At 42.2% G+C, this 24,603-nt stretch overlaps 1 protein-coding gene across 2 annotated transcripts in view; it reads right to left on the bottom strand.

Annotated features, from left to right (window-relative positions):
- The window catches only part of PREX2 (phosphatidylinositol-3,4,5-trisphosphate dependent Rac exchange factor 2), a 202,097-nt gene that overhangs the window by 79,218 nt on the left and 98,276 nt on the right, over positions 1 to 24,603 (bottom strand). For both annotated transcript variants that reach the window (XM_072151744.1, XM_072151745.1), the window contains exons 17-23: positions 23,473 to 23,565; positions 22,741 to 22,889; positions 10,102 to 10,187; positions 7,890 to 8,026; positions 6,461 to 6,581; positions 6,182 to 6,366; positions 4,038 to 4,199 (exon numbers count right to left, since the gene is read on the bottom strand). In XM_072151744.1, the coding sequence (XP_072007845.1) occupies positions 4,038 to 4,199; positions 6,182 to 6,366; positions 6,461 to 6,581; positions 7,890 to 8,026; positions 10,102 to 10,187; positions 22,741 to 22,889; positions 23,473 to 23,565 (933 nt within the window). The remainder of the gene's footprint in view (positions 1 to 4,037; positions 4,200 to 6,181; positions 6,367 to 6,460; positions 6,582 to 7,889; positions 8,027 to 10,101; positions 10,188 to 22,740; positions 22,890 to 23,472; positions 23,566 to 24,603) is intronic.

Genomic DNA, 24,603 nt, shown 5'->3' with positions numbered 1-24,603 from the left:
ATGGCAAATTTTCCTGGGAGGGGGCAGACTGGGGGGGAGGAGGCTGAGGTGCAGGAGCTGGAGGAGTGGGGATTTCGGTGACATGGGTGGACTGCGTGGAAGACTGACTGGTGGTGGACAAATTGCTCGAAGCATTGTCAGCAATCCACGACATCACCTGTTCGCACTGTTCTGGCCTCAACAGTGCTCTACCACGAGTCCCAGTAACTTCAGACATGAACCTAGGGAGTGTAGCTCTGCGGCGTTCCCCTGCTCCCTCATCAGCAGGTGGTGTCTCACCCCGCCCAGGACCACGGCCTCTGACCCCTGCAGTAGTTGGACGCCCACGTCCCCGCCCTCGTCCTCTACCCCTAGCCCTGGGGTTAAACATTTTTAAAATGAGAGTTATAACTTTTTTTTTTTTTTTACTTTTTTTTTTTTTTTTTGTGTGTTTTTTTTGTGTTTTTTGTTTTTTTTTGTGTTTTTTGTTTTTTTTTGAGTTTTTAGAACCAAACAATCCTATCCTATTGCTATGGCTATTTTCTAGCCAAGTATCAAAGGAAGCACACTACTATGCCAGATGAGATGACACTGAGTTATTGCCTAATAGAAATCCAACCCCTACTAAATTTTGCCACTTCAGCCTTTGCTATGGATATGTGCGCCACTAAGCGCAGAACACAGCGGTCGCAAGTCTCACTACAAATTGCTCAGAATTGGCAAGTACATGCACTGCAGAAACTACAGCCACCAGCAGATCAACCAGAAATCAAATATATAGAACGCTACTGTAGGCTTCAAGAAGCTATTTGTATTCTCCTATGGCTATTTTCTAGCCAAGTATCAAAGGAAGCACACTACTATGCCAGATGAGATGACACTGAGTTATTGCCTAATAGAAATCCAACCCCTACTGAATTTTGCCACTTCAGCCTTTGCTATGGATATGTGCGCCACTAAGCGCAGAACACAGCGGTCGCAAGTCTCACTACAAATTGCTCAGAATTGGCAAGTACATGCACTGCAGAAACTACAGCCACCAGCAGATCAACCAGAAATCAAATATATAGAACGCTACTGTAGGCTTCAAGAAGCTATTTGTATTCTCCTATGGCTATTTTCTAGCCAAGTATCAAAGGAAGCACACTACTATGCCAGATGAGATGACACTGAGTTATTGCCTAATAGAAATCCAACCCCTACTGAATTTTGCCACTTCAGCCTTTGCTATGGATATGTGCGCCACTAAGCGCAGAACACAGCGGTCGCAAGTCTCACTACAAATTGCTCAGAATTGGCAAGTACATGCACTGCAGAAACTACAGCCACCAGCAGATCAACCAGAAATCAAATATATAGAACGCTACTGTAGGCTTCAAGAAGCTATTTGTATTCTCCTATGGCTATTTTCTAGCCAAGTATCAAAGGAAGCACACTACTATGCCAGATGAGATGACACTGAGTTATTGCCTAATAGAAATCCAACCCCTACTGAATTTTCCCACTTCAGCCTTTGCTATGGATATGTGCGCCACTAAGCGCAGAACACAGCGGTCGCAAGTCTCACTACAAATTGCTCAGAATTGGCAAGTACATGCACTGCAGAAACTACAGCCACCAGCAGATCAACCAGAAATCAAATATATAGAACGCTACTGTAGGCTTCAAGAAGCTATTTGTATTCTCCTATGGCTATTTTCTAGCCAAGTATCAAAGGAAGCACACTACTATGCCAGATGAGATGACACTGAGTTATTGCCTAATAGAAATCCAACCCCTACTGAATTTTCCCACTTCAGCCTTTGCTATGGATATGTGCGCCACTAAGCGCAGAACACAGCGGTCGCAAGTCTCACTACAAATTGCTCAGAATTGGCAAGTACATGCACTGCAGAAACTACAGCCACCAGCAGATCAACCAGAAATCAAATATATAGAACGCTACTGTAGGCTTCAAGAAGCTATTTGTATTCTCCTATGGCTATTTTCTAGCCAAGTATCAAAGGAAGCACACTACTATGCCAGATGAGATGACACTGAGTTATTGCCTAATAGAAATCCAACCCCTACTGAATTTTCCCACTTCAGCCTTTGCTATGGATATGTGCGCCACTAAGCGCAGAACACAGCGGTCGCAAGTCTCACTACAAATTGCTCAGAATTGGCAAGTACATGCACTGCAGAAACTACAGCCACCAGCAGATCAACCAGAAATCAAATATATAGAACGCTACTGTAGGCTTCAAGAAGCTATTTGTATTCTCCTATGGCTATTTTCTAGCCAAGTATCAAAGGAAGCACACTACTATGCCAGATGAGATGACACTGAGTTATTGCCTAATAGAAATCCAACCCCTACTGAATTTTCCCACTTCAGCCTTTGCTATGGATATGTGCGCCACTAAGCGCAGAACACAGCGGTCGCAAGTCTCACTACAAATTGCTCAGAATTGGCAAGTACATGCACTGCAGAAACTACAGCCACCAGCAGATCAACCAGAAATCAAATATATAGAACGCTACTGTAGGCTTCAAGAAGCTATTTGTATTCTCCTATGGCTATTTTCTAGCCAAGTATCAAAGGAAGCACACTACTATGCCAGATGAGATGACACTGAGTTATTGCCTAATAGAAATCCAACCCCTACTGAATTTTCCCACTTCAGCCTTTGCTATGGATATGTGCGCCACTAAGCGCAGAACACAGCGGTCGCAAGTCTCACTACAAATTGCTCAGAATTGGCAAGTACATGCACTGCAGAAACTACAGCCACCAGCAGATCAACCAGAAATCAAATATATAGAACGCTACTGTAGGCTTCAAGAAGCTATTTGTATTCTCCTATGGCTATTTTCTAGCCAAGTATCAAAGGAAGCACACTACTATGCCAGATGAGATGACACTGAGTTATTGCCTAATAGAAATCCAACCCCTACTGAATTTTCCCACTTCGGTCTTTGCTATGGATATGTGTGCCACTAAGAGCTAAACACAACGGTAGCAAGTCCCCCTGCTAATTCCTCACAAAATGGTAAAAGATGCAAATTAAAATAAAAAAAGTAGAACGTTATTGTAGCCCTAAGAAGGGCTGTTGGGTTCTTTGAGAATCACTCCTGCCTAACAGTAAGCTAATAGAACACCCTAACGCTTTCCCTGACCAGCAGCAGCTCTCTCCCTAGCGGCATCCAGAGACAGAATGATCCGAGCAGCGCGGCCAGCGGCTAGTCTATCCCAGGGTCACCTGATCTGGCCAGCCAACCACTGCTATCGACGTGTAAGGGTACCACGTCATGCTGGGTGGAGTGCAGAGTCTCCTGGCTTGTGATTGGCTCTGTTTCTGGCCGCCAAAAAGCAAAACGGCGGGAGCTGCCATTTTCTCGAGCGGGCAAAGTATTCGTCCGAGCAACGAGCAGTTTCGAGTACCCTAATGCTCGACCGAGCATCAAGCTCGGACGAGCATGTTCGCTCATCTCTAATAACAATGTTATTCATGTGATTGGGGTTTACCAGATTCTATGTTTTTAGCACCAAAAACTATTAGCAGAAATGGTAATAATTTTAAGCTACTTATTTGCTGTGTGTGAATATACACAAAGGTTACTTAGCGTTAAGAACCATACAATGCAGGACTGCAAGATACTTCAAGTTCCCAGTCATTGCCCTGCAAATCTATTAGTGGAAAGAAGCTGTTTTAGTGTCTGTAATCTCAAGTCTATGCTGTACAGAGTCTAGTGACAGTTTTATGAGCATAGGACACTAAAACTACTGTAAAATCCCTGCTGCCTGGTGTCTTTCCATGAAACATTTTTTGCTAAGTAGGAAATTTAATATTAGATATCAGATATTATAAAGTTGATGAATTATGTGGCTTGAAGACCAGTAGCAATAAGTGGACAAACTGGAAAATAATTATTTACAGCCCTGTTTAAAATGGTTAAAGGGCATCTACTGCATGCAAATGAGCCTGAGGGGCTCCAGGCTCCATCGGTGTTAATGAAACGTAGAGCTTCTCAGGCTGATTTGCATACAGTCCTTTAAGTATTGAAATCTCAGTTACCTTTCTGTAGCTGGTGATCCGCCGGTAGATGTGTTCAATCTTCTCCCGGCAAATGATATTAAACTTATTGTGCAGTTCAGGTGGAATGACATCATGTAAGATATGAAGATTACTGCAGTTTTGTACAAATTGTTCATCACTTTTTGCAAGAGCATCTAAGATCTGTATCATATAAGAAAACAAAATATTGAGTTAAAATAAAGACATTTTTAAAGGTGTTTTCTATAAACAATAATTCTATAAAACGATAAAATTTCAGGAGGAAATGAATGGCTTGGGATTCCTTTCCATTAGAGGTGAATGAATCTGATAGTTGAATTGTAGGTGAAGAGCTGTACAGGAGCACAAAGGTGGGGGCTAAGAGCTGAGGAGTTAGTAACACAGACAAGTCACATGTTGTTTTTTGAAATGCATCCAAACCAAAGCCCAACCCCTGTGACTACCCTAGGATTTTATGAAGATAAGAAGATCCTGGCACCTCGAGGTAGGTTAGGTAATACATTTTTCTTTTTATTTGTAAAGCGTTATATACAACACGATATACAATATGCAGAAAAACGCATTTTTTCTACCCCACCCCCCAGCTTGGGGCCGGAAAAATGTGTTTTCCTGTGTATTGTATATCGTGTTGTATATAACGCTTTACAAATAAATGAAAAAATGTATTACCTGACCTACCTTGCGGTGCCGGGATCTTCTTATCTTCATATACTATTACCTGTCCGCGAGCACGAGGAGAGGGTCACCGAGTGCCGACCAACCATAAACAAGTATACCCCAGGATTTTGTCAGGGTGCAAGGTAAGTTATAACACACAATTATATTGTAATGCAAATGCTTAGAAAAGGCAGGTGTGATGGGCTTCTGCAACCAGTCTATAGTGAAAATGAGGTCTCTTTAACCTCTACAAAACACCATCAGTGCTTGTAGAGGTTTATAAGCTTATTGTCAGAATAAATTTTTTTATAGTTAGTATCAGACAGATTCCTTTTATATTCAATGGTGGTGGTTTAGAGACATGATAGATTTTCCTTAAGGGGCATTTGAAAGTGTAATGGTAACGGTTGTGTCTCATAGAAATAAATGAAGAAATTGAATGAATTGATTGAATTTTCACACAAAACAGGCAGTATTCATCAAGCAAGTATGTTTACTGATGACATGGCTTACATGTGGACAGGGATGAGTGGAGACGAGGCAAAAAGAACTTTATAAAGCATAAGATGAGTGTTTTAACATCACACTCCAATATGTTCAATATAAAGCTAAAGAAAGGGAGTTTTGGAAAAAGTGGGAGTTCTATATCCCGTAGAACTCCCTATTCTTTGCACGCCTTGAATACTTTGCATCTGTCTACTTCCTGGTTCATCTCAACACACGGGAAGTGACCTGCTGGCTGGGTTGGGAGACTGTTCAACATGCGATTGTCTGATCAGTTATTTCCTGTGTGTCTTTTGTGGAACCAGGAAGTAAAAAGTGGAGGGAAATCCATAAAATAGCAGAATGGAAGTGGAAGGAATTTAAAGATAGAATGACATTCAAAGCCTTTAACTTTTACATAAAAAGCACATGTTTCGGACTTCTATATAACATGCACATAAAGGGGGTCATTTATCTTTATTATTCTTCATGGTTTTTCTGTCTTTTTTGAGACATTTTTAGCAATTTTTGCGCCTTTTTGGGGATATTTTGAAATAGCTGCTGGACATTTGTTTTGGTTAGTTAATTAGACACATTTATCTTCTATTCCAGATGTGCTAAATTTCGCAAATTACATTTTTAATTTCAAATTGTCTAAAATTTGCGCCCCGACAAAACCATACTTAAGGAAAACTTAGAAAATGGAAAGAAATGACTTGAGACTTTTGTGCGACATTTTGAGACACTTGTAACAATTTTTAACAAATTTGTAACAAATGTCTCAAAAAGAGATCTGATAAAAAAAAACCATTTAACTCAAGGAAAAAGTGAGATTGATAAATTACCAAAGAAGCAGACAGGCAAAAACTAGCCAAAACAAACAGAGATAAGACAAATGACCCCCAAATAGTTACTTTAACTATATGTGGATATTTTTCTATATTTCTTATTTTTATTGTAAGTTTACCTTCTCTTTTAAAGTTTGTTCTATGAGTATTTCTCACCTTGGCACTTAAGCTAAAGAAGCCCTTTGGTTCCACCATCTTCTCCACTACATGACATTTGATTCCTGCGGTGCTATCGTATTCATAAATCACTCCGTACTCCAGGTGAACGTTATCCACTGTGAGACTTACATGATCTTTCTTCCCGTCTATGATCGCCATGGTACTAAACTTGTCAATAACCTCTGTGGAAGGAAAACAGGCAAGAATCTGTGATGTTCTGTCAAGAAAGTGTAAGAGAATAAGAGGATCACCCTGGGAGTTGTAATCTGACTCTACCTTCCACTTTGCAATCAAAGCCGTCCCCATCGTTTTCGCCTAGAGGTTTGGGATGTGAGGGCTTTAGGATGTCTTCCTTGGCACTCTCAATACTGTCATATATCCACTGTATGGAATCTTGCTGAAAGAAAAAGAAAAGTAGATATTGTCGTTTTATTCAGACTCATCACTCTGAACGGATGGAATTCTGAAACCAGCGAGTTATAAAACATTGCTATTTACACGCCGGTGATACAGCGATGCAGCTCCTGTGGTCATGAGTTGGGAGCCTCAGTTAAGTTCTAAAATTACTGGTCCTGAAGCCAGTGGGTTTGGAATTTCACTGCTTAGTTTCTGATTGGCTGTAGTGTTGCCGATCCTCCCAACTCATAACAGAGACTCAGAGCAACATGGAAAGTCCAGTGCTGGATCACAGGTGGGGAAATCAGGTGAGTATTGTTATGTTACTTGTGGACCATGGGGGCTTTTAGAATAAATTTTAAAATATGTTGAGCAACCCCTTTAATCACTTAAAGGAAATATTTTATTAAATTACGGTATTACCCCCCCCCCCCCCACAACTCTTTAGCAAGTACTGCTGGATTACTCATAACAACCATCAAATACTTTATATACAGTCATAAAATACCCATTCCCTTACACAATAAAATATAACTTTTATTCCAAAATTATTAAAAGACGAGATTAGTCATCATTTATATCTTGGTAGATATGTTAAACGTGTTAAAATGGATTATTCATAACACTAAAATGCAGCTACAAAGTGGCTACAGTATAAAATCAATGACACAGAAGGTTCCGCGTAAATATTCCAATTACAGTCTATGGGTATTCACATTTAAAGAGGTGTTCCAAGATTCTGATGTCCAAGACCCAACAACCCCAAAAGCTGGAGTTGAAAATAACCTCCAGCATATGGGCAAGCATTGTGATTTCTTCACAGTCCTTGAAGGACAGGGCCGTACATTGTACAATGGCTGTGCCTGATATTGCAGTAAAAAAAACCATCAAACAGATCAAACAACAAATTGTCACTCGAGTGTTCCTATTGCGTCAAACAGATGATTGGTGGAGGTGATGGGTATCAGACCTACACCATTCTGATTTTCATGACAACTGCTTACGTTTGGTGATCAAAAAATGTTTTTTAAACAAGTCAGTTCTAATATTAGTAATATCCTCTAAAAACTAAGGAAACTGACTGTATTATCTTGCATTGTGTTAGAATACTACAAGAGGAAAATGACTCTGGTTTATTCATTAAAATGTACGTAGAACTGGAAAGATAAGTATAACAACATATATTATGTCTCATTGTATATGTATTTTTTACTAAACTTTAATAAAAATGTTTATTAAAAAAAAAAAGTTTTTTAAAATCCATGTAATTAATTCCATTAATTTAAGAATATTCTGAAAATAAAGTAACCTGCATGGGGCGCCGGTACTTCCTGCAAGCGGTCACATGGGCAATAACGCTGGCATGGCTTTCCTTGCTGACATTGATCCCATTCACTTTGATGATGCACTGTCCAGGGTGAAGTCCAGCAGCTGCGGCCACTGTCCCTGCAGGACCCAATATGAGAAATTACCAATCTCAATTAAAATGATGTTGCTTCTGTTGATTTACAATCCGGTTAAATACATTACTTTCAAGATGGGAAAAAAGCAATTTAGAAAGATGACACGCTGCCGAGATATATCAATTTTAACGCTCAAGAAAAATTGTTGAAACCAGTGCACTCTGGGTAAGGTCAGAACTGCTGCAATGACTGTTTTGCAACCCTGATGACACTGAGTAATTGGATTATTTCACCAAAACCCTGAGAAGCAATCCGAAAGAAGTTGTATCTGTCTTCTAGAGCGTCCAAGAAATTCATCTATTTATCATCTGCAGAAACGTAACATCAGACTTAGAATATTATTAGCATCTTCCATCCTCAAACAAACAAGTAGCCATAATATGAGATCTGGGAGGCATGGGACAAAGCCGAGAGCTGGTATAGGAGTGAACACGTGACTGTGTCTATACTAAGCGTGATGTGTATTTACCACCATCTCTAGAAGGGAGTCCTAAATCCTTGCCTTGGGAGGTCATAGATGCTACTCCAATCAGGGGCATAACTAGAAGAGGCAGGGTTCCATAGCAGGCTTTTGAATGGGGCCCCCCTTGCCACTTAAAATATATACAATATGTATTTGTATCCTCACACATGCAAGTTACAACCACACATTTATACACTCATGCGCACACATATACACACACATACAGTGCCATATACAAACGTACATCATGTATACATATACAGCAAATACACAACACAGATACAGCAGATGTACATCACATATATGTTATATACATATTATGCTGTACAATGTGCCGTATAATATGTATATAGTGGTGCACATCCTCCACTATTTTGTGTGTCAAGTCAGATGACGGTGCCCCTGACTCTGCGGGCTAGATAGTAGACAATGGGTAGATGGATGGATAGATTATAGATAGACGATAGATATGCAATATAGATACATGGATAGACAATTGATAGATGTGATTGACAGATAGATGATTGATAGATATGAGATGACAAAAACAGGCAGCACTCCCAAATGGTGAAAAAAAATCAAAAAGGCAATTTTATTTCCCCTCAAAATGTTGACGTTTCAGCTGTAGGCCAGCCTTTCTCAAGCTAAAAGCTTTTTGAAAGGTTTGTCTACAGGTGAAACATCACCATTGTGAGCTAAAATAATGGCACTATTTTGGGAGTACTGCCTGTTTTTGTCTTGCATCTGTGGAACCTTTGCTGGAAGAAGCATCTAGGATTGTACTCAAAAAGTGAGTGTCCTCAGGGAGTAACTACAGCAGTAGCAGTCACAGCAGCTGCTATGGGGCCCACTGTTTTAGGGGGCCCTGGTATTCAACTTGCCACATTAACCAATGGAGGATGTGCACCATTATATACATATTATTCTGCACATTGTAAAGCATAATACGTGTATAGCAGTGCACATCTTCCACAGTACACAGCTGAGCCAGGAACAAGAGATGTCAGGGGAGGGGATGGCAAGACTAGGAATCTCTCATTTCTAGCTTCCTACTGTATACTTCTATATGGTCAGCAGCTACTGGGCTACATGAATGTATGAGTGTATTATTGGGTGTAACTGTATAAACTTGTGTCTACAATTATGTATATATTTTCTATGGGGCCCTGCCTCTCCTGGTTACGCCACTGACTGTGCTGCTTTTTTGCCTATTTTTTGTATAGCTAGATAGATAAGAGTTATTGTACATTGCCATTGCAGAGCCAGGAATTGCGACTTCTTCGACCCACTATGATGGTTGGGCTGTGTCGGACCATGCAGTGGGCCTATTCCTGCCTCAAACCTGCGCACTCCCTATAGCCTTACCTGAGCTATGATGTAATTCTACACCAGGTCAGACTTGAGCCTCCTGAATCCTGATATATCCGGTGAGTCCTTGGGGGCAGAGGAAACATCATACACTGTCGCACTAAGTGCCAGCGTATGATAAATGTGCCCATAGATCATACAGTACTTTCTTATCTTCTATATTTTCCAAGCTTTGCATACTCAGAACAATTGGGAAAGTAGATAGCATTACTAAAACTTAACTGTACCTCTACCCACAGCGTGTACAACAGATGGTCCGAAACCCCTTATCTGGAAACCAAGTCCCTCTGGTGAATCTGGGATTTTTACCGTCCTGGTAAAAAGATAAAATAACATGAGAAAATTATGAAAATCCTCCATTATTACTTGGGTTTAAGCTAAGGGTATACAATAATATATTGGGCCTCTATAGATCACATATATCACTGTTAATGTAATTTTTATGGATGCAAAGAAAAATACCATCTGTAATATAAAATTCTATTGCACACAATTTTACAAAAAAAGGAAATAATTTGCACAATACAGCAAACATGAGCCAGCGCACAAGTGCCACCGAGAGAACGAAGGAACAAATACCAAGACGTTACATCAAAAGGTTTTATGCATAAACCATAACACGGGAAGAAGAATTTCAATCATATCTTATATTTGAAAGAATTATTATGAAGCTGAAGAGTTTTTCATTTTGATGCCTTATTATATTGCAATTTCTGACTGCAGTATACAACACATTGCACCACACATTAGAATGACAGGAACACAAACTTTTTCATTGTCGGAATGTATATTCTTTATAAATTCGTGTGATGCCGCCGACCCCCCAGACTAGACTATGATTGAAGCCTCCAACCTCCCAGACAACCCCCCCCCCTCAATCAGACTATAACTGACTCTCCCAACTCCCCATACCAGACTATGTTTGATGCCCTGACCTGCCAGACCAGACTATGTCTGACACCTCCAAACCAGACTATGACTGACGCTACCTTCCATAACACACTATGACTGGTGCTGACAGACCCCAGACCAGGCCAATACTGAATAACACTGCGGTGAAGGGACATGACTTGGCTGCAGCTTGTGGCCAGGACAGAGGGAGAAAACTCTCATGCAAGTTGTTTGAGGAGTAAAATTGTCTATACAAGCATTTGTGATGCTTGTACAGGTGTTAATGCAACCTATAGACCTCTTTCAGGAGTGCTGCAACACTTCCAGCACGTCAAGCCGAGCACTAGCCTGTGCTCATTACTGTATGCCTGCCAAGTGACAGTGGAATGATTATGAGGGAGGAGGCATCCATACAGAAATCACACAGTTTGGCCTCCTGGCCTGCTGGAAGTGTCAGAGGAAATATAGTCTGCCATATGGTTTGTACATAAGAGGAAAGTTTACCAGGGTAAATACATTATGAATGACTCCATTGGAGGATTGTAAAAAAAAACACATACAATCTCTCTTTTCAATATTGGAAGACTAATACAATTAAGAATCCATTATACCTGGGGGGCCTGGTTAAGATTTTGCATTGAGCACCAGAAGTTTCGGTGACAATTTTGTTGCCTGGGAATATCCTTTGTACCGTTTTCTTGCTTAAAAAAAATAGGAAAAAAACTGTAAACTGGATACTATTGTGGAGTTTGTGCCCCTGCACATGTGGACCTTGTTGAACCATCACTTTCCTGGTTCAGATTTGTGCATAGACACACCCCTTTGACAAGTGAAATGGCAACACCCAGTTCTTGGTTTATTCTGTAAGATGAATAGTTATGTAAAAGAAAAAAATCACTATGTTCACGGACTTTCTCATAGATATATATGTGCTACTGGGTTTCAGATGCCTATTGCATGATTTAAAGAGGAGAGATTCATTATATAATATATTATTTCAATATACAACATAAACAGCAAAAACACATGGCTGCCAAATCGAACTACACAGGGCAAGTGCTTTGTAACCATGATGACATATATATCTGCATAGGGGTAGCATACAGCGCTCATAAGTACATGGAACCGCATATATCCACACCTATGAACATGAGGCTACATCCTCCAGCATATCCACGTGCCCTTGTTTTAAGAAGGACTGAATATATTTACTTTGGCTTCTGCCTCTTTTTCTGGTTTAACCATGAATTAGGGATTCCTGTAAAATGTCCCGCTTCATCACAAGTTACTACTTCTACATCAAAGTAGTCTTCTGTCATTGTAGACCTTGGACTAAAGTTTTGAATAATTCTCCAAGGGAAATAACTTAACAGGTGGAAACAGAATTAAGTAAAGCTACTGCAGAAACAATTAGATACAAGAGCCAACAAAGCCAATGGCCATGGAAAATACAGGTCTGCACCAAGAACATCACGATATAAAGGAATAACACGGGCTGGGTTGGAAAGTACATTCTATTAAGTCAAGGTCTTGGATAGAGACTAGTCTGTAGGCTGGAAAACATGGGCTTTTAATATCCACTTTCCTTGTTTTTTGTGGCTTAAACCCACAATACCTGTCATACAACTTATAATAATTAGTATACATTGATACCGTTCTGCTCCATTTATTTTCTATATATGACTTTATTACCTAATAATAACTGGATGAGAAAAGATGTTGCAACAGAAACTTCCTCTAACTGATCTGCCAACTATGGATATCAGACAAAGCTATGCCATAGAGCAGTGATGAAGAACCTTTTAGAGGCCAAGTGCCCAAACTACAGCCAAAAACCCACTTATTTATCACAAATTTAATCAGCAATTTATTCCTCCCTGCCTTTCCACAGCTTTCAATCGTATTGGCATATTGACATCAATACCATTAAATAAAGGAGGGCCTCAGATAATCAATGTAGCTTTCCTCCAGGGTCCTTTTGAGAAAGAAGAATTGTGGGCAGAAGCTCCAATGATAATCCAGCCCTGTCTACACCTACTTCCTCTTTCTACAGGAAGTGTCTAGAAAACTCTGTGCTGGGGTGATGCCTGGGTGCCCACAGAGATGGCTCTGATTGCCACTACTGGCACCCGTGCCCAGGGCCGGTTCTAGACAAAGTGGGGCCCTGGGCAAAACTAAAAGTGGGGCCCCAAAATAAAACTATTTTATGACCAGTCACAGTCAGCAAGAGGCTCCTTTAGTATGGTAAAACAAACTGTAATATGGGAGAATTTTATAGGAGATAGATAAATGATAGGGAGATTTATGGGCAGCATGGTGGCTCAGTGGTTAGCACTACAGCCTTGCAGCGCTGGTCAACATCTGCAAGGATTTTGTATGTTCTCTCTGTGTCTGCGTGGGTTTCCTCCTGGTCCTCCGGTTTCCTCCCACACCAAAAAATTACTGGTAGGTTGATTAGACTGTGAGGCCCATTGGGGAGAGGGACCGATATTTTCTGAAAGCAGCCCCGTTTTCAAAATTGCATCAAAGATTTTATAGACATAGGCACCTTCATGCAATTTTGATTCAAAATGAAACATTTTATTAAAATGGCAAAAAATTTGATCCAAACAGAAAACGTTTACCTTCACATCTTCTAAATGTAATACATGGACATGTGTAGAGTTCACAAATGTCCCAAATTGATATGTTCACATAAATAAATCCACATAATATCACTAAAACTGTAATAACTAGATATCTGCTTTTCAGCTAGACATTTTTAGACAGTCACAACCTGCAAAATATATCAATAAAACAGAATAAAAAGTAAAGGCGCCATAAAACCTATAGAATTTTGAAAGCAGACAACCAGGCGATGCATTTGGTAATTAACATTCAAAATTTCCTCTAAAATATGTACAAATCCAGAAACTTACATAAAGACAATATACTTTCCTAAAACAGTAAGATGTGAGGAGATCATACATACCCCACACCAATATACTGTATTCACCAAAATATGCAGCAAATGGAACTGCAGAAAATTCACACAGATGTATCACTGTCTGCTCCTTAGACAATGGTAACCCAAATAAATAACTATATATCCATAAACCTCTCTAATGAGATAATAAAAGTCACGTTTAGATGTGCGCCATTGTATTATCCGCACAATAACAGATCCCTCCGCGCTTCATAAGAATGAGAGTGAGAACGTCATAACATAGGTGTAAGTAATGGAGGATGATGGGAAATAAAAACTTTATTCCAGGACATGTGTCTGTTTTTGGTGTTACATATAACTTTATGGACATGTTCTGGTTGCGGTGTAGTCACATTAGGCATAGAGGATTAAATGTTCATCGTATCAGTCAATTTTCCCAACAAAAAAAAACTATCACAAAATAAAAGGGAATAAGAGAGAATGGGCCACATTTATCACTTTTGTGCGCCTAAGTGTAGAAGTTGCGCCTAAATTCTGGCGCACTGTTTTCCAGAATTATCACAAGCTACAACCATCTGTGATAAGTATATTTTCTGCCTCTTATTAATCACTTTACTTTAACACAGTTTAGGCGCAATTTGGGCGCAGTTAAGGTGCAATGTTAGATTCGGGCACTTACATGTGATCCTGCTACAAGCTCCTCTCTGCTTCTCCCACATCCCAGCATGAAGATAACACTCACAGCAGCACCCAGGTGTGTGACACCCAGCACCCAGTGACCTCCACAGCAGCACCCAGGTGTGTGACACCCAGCACCCAGTGACCTCCTCAGCAGCACCCAGGTGTGTGACAAGCTGCACCCAGTGACCTCCTCAGCAGTGGCTTCTCCTGGAGGGGATCCCCCAGTGCTGGTCTCCTGCTGCACCCCTGTAATTCTGCACAGTATCCCCCTCAGACACACTGGTGAGACTGTGCAGAAGTACATGGGGGACACTTATCTGTACTATGTGCAACATTCTGCAAACTTCTCTTGCTCTTGCTGTGAGCTCAGCGTTTTGCAGATAGAAGGTGATGAACTGTAAATAGAGTCTGCAGCTCCTGTCTGCAGAGTATCTAATGTATCTATTATATGTTCTAGTGTCTGCAGAGTATCTCATGTATCTACATACCTCCCAACCGTCCCGTTTTGGGCGGGACAGTCCCGTTTTTTAACCCTTGTCCCGCCTGCACGGACCGTTAAGTGAAAGTCCCGGTTTTTTTGCGGTTTCACGGATTTTTCCGTTTTGTCCCGCCCCCGAGTCCCGCCCCCCCGAGTCCCGCCCCCGAGTCCCGCCCCCGAGTCCCGCCCCCGTCCTGCTCAGGATACAGAGAAGCCAGGGGGCGGGGTACAGCGTCCTCCTCCTCTCCAGCTCCCGGGCTGTCTGCTGCAGAGCCGGCACCTCCCCCATCCCCTCCCCTGGGAGGCAGAGCCCTCCCTGTCCTCAGGCTGCCACTTGCAGGCACATGGATGGATGGATGGATGGAGCAGTGCAGAGTGTCATGTTCTCTGCACTGCCCCTGCACAGCAGCCCCAGGGGATCATCCTCCGTGCAGGCAGGAACTCTCCAGCACTGCTACATCAATAGCTCCCTGCCCCCACCTCCTCCTCCTCCTCACTGAAGTTCGTCTGATGAAGCAGAGCCGAGTGTGTGCAGCTGCTGCAGTGTGATAACAGGTACTCTACAGTGACTGCAGGCAGCAGCTAAAGGGTTAAACACTTTCCTCCATAGACCCCCTGCCCCCATCCCTAATCCCCCCAGTGCCCTTCTATTCTGCTTTTATTGTACCATATACTTAATCCCTTAACCCCTTAAGGACGCAGGGTTTTTCTCTCATTTCTCGCTCTCCAACTTCAAAAATCCATAACTTTTTCATGTTTCCGTGTACAGACCTGTGTGAGGGCTTATTTTGTGCGTAACAAATTTTACTTTCCCGTAATGTTATTTATTTTAACATGCCGTGTACTGCGAAGCTGCAAAAAATTCCAAATGTGGAAAAATTTTTTTAAAAAACCGCACATGTCACGTTCTTGTGGGCTCAGTTTTTTCGACTTTGACTGTGCACTCAAAATAACACCTCAGCTTTATTCTTTGGTTCGGTGCGATCGCGGTGATACCGGATTTATAGGTTTTATTGTGTTTTAATACATTTTCAAAAATTAAACGCATGTGTGCAAAAAAAAAAAAAAAAAAATTTTTGCCATCTTCTGACGCTAATAACTTTTTCATATTTCGGTGCACGGAGCTGGGGGTGGGGTCATTTTTGGCGAAATGAGCCGACGTTTTCATTGCTACCATTTTGAGGTCTGTGCGACATTTTGATCATTTTTAATTTCATTTTTTATGTGATGTAAAAAGGTGTAAAAGTCGCATTTCGGACATTTGGGCGCCATTTCCCGCCTCGGAGGTCACCGCCGCCCGTAACCGTTTTTATATTTTGATAGATCGGGCATTTTGGGACGCGGCGATACCTAATATGTCTGTGATCTTTACTGTTTATTATGTTTTATATCCGTTCTAGGGAAAGGGAGGTGATTAGAATTTTTAATATTTTATAAATTTTTTTTATTTTTAAAACCTGTTTTTTCTTTTTTTTCCACTATTTCTTAGACCATCTACGGTACATTAACCCTAGATGGTCAGATCGCTCCTACCATATACTGCAATACTTCTGGCTCATTGTAACGAACCTGCAGAAGCCATGTAGCCTCGTGTCAAAAGAAGACCCGAGGCTACCACGGCAAACGATCGCCGCCCCCGATGACGTTCGGGGGCACAGCGATCGTAAAAAAGACTTTGCCGGCGACAATGACCGACTGCGGTTATTAGCGGTGGGGGTTTTCTGCAACATGCAAAACCCCCCACCTTGTATGAAGAAGACTCAGCCCGTGAGCCCTCTTCATACACTCCTTATACTCTCTGCGTCGTAGAGCTACGGCGCAGAGCGTTAAGGGGTTAAAGGGGTTTTCCCACAAATACAAGTTAGGCCCTATCCATAGGACAGGGCTTAACCTGCTGATGTGTGGGGGTTTCAGTGATGTGACCCCCATAGATCATGAAAACAAGGGGTCTGTTGGGGTCCACATAAGGTCCATGTCATCGCTCTATGACAGTAATGGAGCAGAATGGTCATACACGGCCGCCTGCTCCATTACTCTGACGGAACAATTTTTGCGTTTCCATATTTCACTCCCCACTTTCAAAAATCAATAACTTTTTTATTTTTCCACGTACAGAGCTGTGTGCGGCCTGTTTCTGCGTAACAAATTATACTTCCTAGTGACAGTATTAAATATTCCAGGCCCTGTACTGGGAAGCGGGAAGGAAAATATCAAATGTGTTTTTTATGGCTTTCACTGCGCGCTCAATAGGACTCCTCCCCTTTACTGCGCTCCATAGGACCCCTCCCCTTTACTGCGCTCCATAGGACCCCTCCCCTTTACTGCGCTCCATAGGACCCCTCCCCTTTACTGCGCTCCATAGGACCCCTCCCCTTTACTGCGCTCCATAGGACCCCTCCCCTTTACTGCGCTCCATAGGACCCCTCCCCTTTACTGCGCTCCATAGGACCCCTCCCCTTTACTGCGCTCCATAGGACCCCTCCCCTTTACTGGGCTCCATAGGACCCCTCCCCTTTACTGCGACAACGAGCATGTCCCCCCCCTAGACAACGAGGATTTCCCCCCCTAGACAACGAGCATTTCCCCCTGCTAGACAACGAGCATGTCTCCCCCTGACCCCTAGACAACGAGCATGTCCCCCCCCTAGACAACGAGGATTTCCCCCCCTAGACAACGAGCATTTCCCCCTGCTAGACAACGAGCATGTCTCCCCCTGACCCCTAGACAACGAGCATGTCCCCCCCCAAGACAACGAGCATGCCCCCCCCCCTAGACAACGAGCATGTCCCCCCCCCCAGACAACGAGCATTCCCCCCCCTAGACAACGAGCATGTCTCCCCCCGACTCCTAGACAACGAGCATGTCCCCCCCCTAGACAACTAGCATTTCCCCCCCCCCCTAGACAACGAGCATGTCTACCCCTGACCCCTAGACAACGAGCATGTCCTCCCCTGTGGCTGCGTGCCCTTTTTTGTGTGTTTGTGTTATTTTTGTCTTCCAGGACCGTGCCTGCTGTGGACTGCTTCGGATTCGAAGGATTACGTCTATGACCGACATTTCTAACAAATAAAATGGTCAACGAGGGTGTGTCTGCGTTTTTTGTTCAATAAAATTTTCTGAAAACGGTGTGATTATTTATTTTTTTGCGACACTCTTCATAGTTTGCCGTAGTAGTGGTGCCGGCTAGGTGACGGTGCTCATTACTAAGGGCTGGCCTTAGTGTTTGCCTTAATTTTTTTGGCAAATTTACACTAACGCCCATACCATTACCCCGGTACCCACCGCCACCAGGGGTGCCGGGAAGAGCCGGGTACAAACCAGTACCTGACCGTCTATAGATGGTCAGGTGCTGGGGCGGCTGCAGGCTGTTATTGTTGCGCTGGAATAGCCCCCTAACAGTGGCCTATCCCAGCTCAGTAATGGCAGGCTGCTGCTGCTTTTTTGTATCTGGCTGATTTGAACAATAGGGGGCACCCCATGCCGTTTTTCCCCCCCATTTTTTTGTAAAAATGGGGGAAACAGCCTGGGAGCCCCCTTTAAAGGGGGGACCCCACGCATATTTTTGTCAAAAATTTGAAGAAAAAACGGCATGGGGTGCCCCTATTTTTCAAATCAGCCTGATACAAAAAAGCAGCAGCAGCCGCCGTTACTGCGCTGGGATAGGTCACTGTTAGGGGGCTATTCCAGCGCAACAATAACAGCCTGCAGCCGCCCCAGCACCTGACCATCTATAGACGGTCAGGTACTGGTTTGTACCCGGCTCTTCCCGGCACCCCTGGTGGCGGTGGGTACCGGGGTAATGGTATGGGCGTTAGTGTGAATTTGCCAAAAAAATTAAGGCAAACACTAAGGCCAGCCCTTAGTAATGAGCACCGTCACCTAGCCGGCACCACTACTATGGCAAACTATGAAGAGTGTCGCAAAAAAATAAATAATCACACCGTTTTCAGAAAATTTTATTGAACAAAAAACGCAGACACACCCTCGTTGACCATTTTATTTGTTAGAAATGTCGGTCATCGATGTAATCCTTCGAATCCGAAGCAGTCCACAGCATGCACGGTCCTGGAAGACAAAAATAACACAAACACACAAAAAAGGGCACGCAGCCACAGGGGGGGACAGGCTCGTTGTCTAGGTGGGGGACATGCTCGTTGTCTAGGGGGGGGGGACATGCTCGTTGTCTAGGGGGGGACATGGTCGTTGTCTAGGTGGGGGTACATTCTCGTTGTCTAGGTGGGGGTACATGCTCGTTGTCTAGGGGGGGGTACATGCTCGTTGTCTAGGGGGGGGCATGCTCGTTGTCTAGGGGACATGCTCGTTGTCTAGGGGGGGCATGCTTGTTGTCTAGGGGGGGCATGCTCGTTGTCTGGGGGGGACATGCTCGTTGTCTAGGGGGGGGCATGCTCGTTGTCTGGGGGCGGACATGCCCGTTGTCTGGGGGGGACATGCTCGTTGTCTGGGGGGGACATGCTCGTTGTCTAGGGGGGGGCATGCTCGTTGTCTGGGGGCGGACATGCCCGTTGTCTGGGGGGGACATGCTCGTTGTCTAGGGGGGGACATGCTCGTTGTCTAGGGGAGGACATGCTCGTTGTCTGGGGGGGGCATGCTCGTTGTCTAGGGGAGGACATGCTCGTTGTCTAGGAGGGCATGCTCGTTGTCTAGGGGGAGTGGAATATGCCCCCCAATTATATACATAAATATACATTGGTGCCAGTGGATGCGTTGAAGGTATGAGCAGTGGCGTGGCCAGGGGGTGTGGTTAGGGGGCGTGGCTAGGGTGTGGCTTCTGTGGGTAAAAAAATCGCCGCGGCGCGCTTCGCGCGCCGCCATTTTGTCCCTCTTTCTCCTCCACAAAAGTTGGGAGGTATGTATCTATTATATGTTCTAGTGTCTGGATGAGCTCTGCTGCTAGAAATGAGCTGTTCTGCAAAGGGGCTCAGTGCTTTCTTCTCAGATAACGCCACCTTCGGGCTGGAGTGTTTTTGCACCTAAATGAAAAGTCGCAAGTGATGAATATCATTAGTCGCAGCAAAACATCTGGATTGCTAGGATAAATGAGGGAAAGCTGGTTATTTTTGCTGCGCAGCTAGTTTGGCGTTTAGTCGCAAAAATGGCACAAAAACGGTGCGCCTGAATGAAAAGGTGCAAAAACAACAGAAAAAAACGATTGATACATGTGGCCCAAAGTGTGTTCTTAGATAATTCTGCATAGAGAAGGGTTAAAAACATGAACATTAGTTGATATTATCCCTTCTCAAAATGTAGTAACACATAAAGTGAATATTTCCATTATCTGTGAGGTGCAGCAGCTCCTGTGTGCAGCTAATTCTCCCTGCAGCCTGATGGCTAAGAATCTGGAGGGGGCAAGACACTTCAGGGGGCTGTATCTCTGGCTCTGTGACACATAGAACCTTACTTTTTTCCTATGAAAGAAGAGAGTCTCCTCTTTTATATGAATCTAAATTTGTGTTTCTAAAATGTAGGAAAACTGAGATATTAACTGTTAAACTGCCGTTGGGAGTGATTTTTATATATAAAAATGGCACCTGATATTCTCACTTTAAACCTGAATATCTCTGGATCCCTGGCACCTAGAAACAAAATTCAAGATTCATTTGAAAGAAGAGATTCTCCCCTTTCTCCCAGGGGCCCTGGGCAATTGCCACCTTTGCCTACCCATAGCGCCGGCCCTGCCCGTGCCATAGGTTCGCCTCCACTGCCCTCAAACTTTTGCTATGTCATACCTTGTCCATCTAAGAATAGCGGGGAGACAGATAGGTATAAGAGATCTGTTCTCTCTGATGTTTCTAGTGACAACTAACTCTTTGCTACAGGTCCATGGATGTATGAGGATAACAAATTGTACTCATCCATCACTACTGAACTCTCTTTGTGACACAATAGGGTGTGGAGGGATTTATTATCACATTGCCTGGTTTCTTGTACTACTTTTTGAGACTTCTATCTAGCTTTTTGTCTATTAGCTATGTATCTTCTATCTACCTATCTATCTCCTGTCTATTATCTATCCATCAATAAATCCATCTTCTATCTCTCTTCTACTGTAGCTATCTCTCATATCTATCTATCTTCCATCATCTATCTAGTTATCTATATATAATCTAATTTATATTTATGCATCTATAAATCTATCATCTATCTATAAATCTATATCATGTTTCATATTTATCGTCTATCATCCATCTACCTATCATCTTTCTATCTCCTATAACAATTTCCTACAGACCCATATTACAGATACTTACATTACTACTGTGTGTAACTACAAAGTGTTATTATTGTGCAGGGCTAAAGCAGCCTCTTACTGACTGTGACTGTTCATAAAATAGTTTGGGGCCCCACTTTTAGTTTTGCTCAGGGCCCCACTTTGTCTAAAACTAGCCCTGTTCACACCCCTTTTTTGCACAGTACTTTTCTGAATATGCTTACTATACGGGAGGATATAATCCACATGTGTATGGTCTACATTTTACTATCTGCGTGTAACATAAGAAGTATTTGCTTTGCATTCATTCATGGATACAGATTCAGGTTCACTTTGTAGCAATGTTTGAATCCAAGAATATATAGGTATTATGATGTGAACCAGTATTATCATATGGTAAGTAGACAAGCTTACACTTCACACTCGGCTGCCTGTTATATACTGATTATGTAGCTGTATCAGTTCCCAGTATCAGACTTCCCACTGCCAAACACTAGTCCATGATGCATGGAAACACTGCATCCAATTATGATTCACAGTGGGAAGCGACATCTGACCTTCCATATAATGGCTTACTGGTGCTTAGATGAAAACCACACAAAATAATTAAGCTAATTCTACATAGTAACAATACTGCCTTGCCAGATGCCATTTACCTTAAACGTGTGCCAGTCACTCACACATCTAGGCAAGTAATTTACCCCAAGTCCTTTAAAATCTGCCACTGAGTTACACATCAAAGCAAGGATTACACACTTCTTAGTCCTTACAAGTGTGACATTCACTCAGATATCATTCTTTATGAACTAACTGGAGGATGATACTACAGAATACTATAAGAAATCGATGAACGAAGCAGCACTCCAAAGGGATAAAGTGAGAATATTTTATTCCACAATTGATGCGACGTTTTGCCTTTTCTATAAAGACATTTTCAAGCATGTTCATCGATTTCTGCTGCATTTGGTGGGGTTTGTCGGACCCTTGGCGAAGCCCTGCACCCTATTGCTTCCACACTGTGCCGTTCCACCATTTGCCTTCTTTAGAATACTATAAGACATACAATAAGACACAATACAATATTGTGAGCTAGTGAACCCACAAATAGTTAATGAACCCACAAATGGGTAATGCAACATGACAGTTGTACCGGTGTAAACTTATTTGTCTGATTTTGCATGTTCTTTCTATTGCAAACTGCTTGCAAAGGCATTTCAGAAGTGTCTGCTCTACATTCGTGTCGCAACTCGTGACCGTTTTGTGGCACAGCTGCACTAGTCACCATGCGACACAAATTAAGGGGGGGGGGGTTCCGTCTCTCAGTCGGATTATGCCCCAGATTTAACACGAAAAATACAACAGAATTGTGGCGCACACCCCATGTTAAAGGAGCACTCTGTCGGAGCAGTGGTAGATTCATGCAGAACGGAGTTTGCACTGTTGTTAGTATATGTGCCCCAATAGGTTTTATTCTAAAATCCTTCTACTACTAATCCTTAATATACGTAAAAAAGCAACTCCAAAGATCCAGGTCTGCATGAGTAGTTCAATAAAAGAGTAGGGGTAGGAGCTAAGGGGTTAAGATTGGCGGACACAAACATTGTAAGGCAATTAATAGGTTTATGCACATCTTAAAATAGAACGGACAAGAGGTGACTTACTCCCTTGGTTTTGTGCTCATGAGAATCCTCAGAGGTTTTCTGCTGTTTAAGCAAGTCCTCAGAAAACAATCCACTTCTTGAAACGGCCTCAGGAAAACAAGGTCACCATTTACGGCATAGATTTTTTTTCCGACCGCCATTCCTGACAACTGGAAGCAAAATAGTTCCTATATTAAAGCAAAGCTTTGGGTTTCAGAGTACATGAAATAAAGAACAAAGTATCTGCACATTCCTCGGCGCATAAACCCCACTATCGGCCCTAGTGTGCAGGTTGTCACGATTAAACCGAAAAGTAAATTGTAATCGATATGATGGAGATGATGAAGAATCATCTATAATCAATAATCATTAGAATTATAACCAATATAAATAAGGTAACATATACCATAGCATATGTATAATTTAGTCCCAATACATGCACCAAAGATTCCATCTACCGTATATTCTCGAGTATAAGCCGACCCAAGTATACGCCGAGGCCCCTAATTTTACCACAAAAACCTGGTAAAAACTATATTTTTTTTACTTGAGTATAAGCCGAGTTTGGGTTTTCAGCACAAATTTTTAATATAATAAATGAGAACTCAAAGAAATAATAACATATTCTATAAATCAGGGTAGATGATCATTTTCTGTCTATCTCGACTAAATCTTTAAGCCAAATTACATAATCTATAGCATAAATGATAAAAGTAAGTTTTGTATATAATATATACATAATATGAATCTTACCTCTGCATTAGAACCCCTTTCAATGTATTTTACAATAGGCACCTTATTTTTATCCTCTAGTGCAAAACCATAGCTCCCATCAGTAGGTTTTACCTGGAACAGAGAATTGTAGACCAATACAACCAATAATCTTCTATATATTCAGCCATGACCAAATGTTCAATAATATATTGACAAATAATTACTAATACATGAAAAAAACCCTTTCTTTTCATACCCTACATTCATTACCCGAACTTAATTGTTTATCCTGAGGCTTTTATGCAAACGATATGCAAATGGTGAGGACTACTTCCCAAATATGAGCCACAATCCAATAACAAATCATAATGTGAAATATGATACACAACATGTTGTATGTGTTACATAACTGTATTATTATTTATTCCTGCCCACATATGTCAAGCAAATGACATCACTTCCTGTCTTAGTGTGACCTGTTGTGGTCGTAGACAATAAAGAGACTTGGTAGAGGATACGAATGGGAGACTACATCCATTGAGCCAGAAACGGTTAGACACACGTTTTAACATGGAAGTTTGTAAATGAAAAAGTTTTTGTGAAGGAATAAAATCTGTTTGGCTGAGCACCTGAGAGCAGGAGGACATAGCAGAGGAAAATAAGCGGAGCTTTGCCATGTGCAGGTAGATATAATTTGTAGATGGATTTATGAACAAAAGATATGGCAAATCCTGGCAGGATTCCTAGGAGGGATTGCGTCCAACAAAAAATCCATGAGCAATTGTTTGCGGCTTGTGTGACATCCACATGTGAAGTCCACTCACAGCTGAGGACAGCCTTAAAGAATGGCCAAGCCACCATCACGTAATAGAATAGGACTTGTTTTATGTTGTGACACTCGGACAGTCGGCTCACAAACGTGTCCGTGGAAAAGATGACCGTGTGTCTGAGCCGATAGAAATGAGTTTGTCTATGTGCTATCCATTGCATCAGTGTGTAGCAAACACACAAAATCTATATTTGTATGTATATGGGCATATACAGGAAGAGCTGTTAATCTCTATGTATAGCAAGGTAAGTATGGTTCTTACCTAGAAGTTCTGTCAACATCTACTCAGCTTTTCACTCAATGATGAACGGACCAAAACCACAATGTTGAACATTGTTGGT

This window comes from Engystomops pustulosus, chromosome 5, assembly GCF_040894005.1.
Source record: "Engystomops pustulosus chromosome 5, aEngPut4.maternal, whole genome shotgun sequence".
Lineage (NCBI taxonomy): Eukaryota > Metazoa > Chordata > Amphibia > Anura > Leptodactylidae > Engystomops > Engystomops pustulosus.
This window is presented reverse-complemented; position numbering and strand designations above follow the sequence as displayed.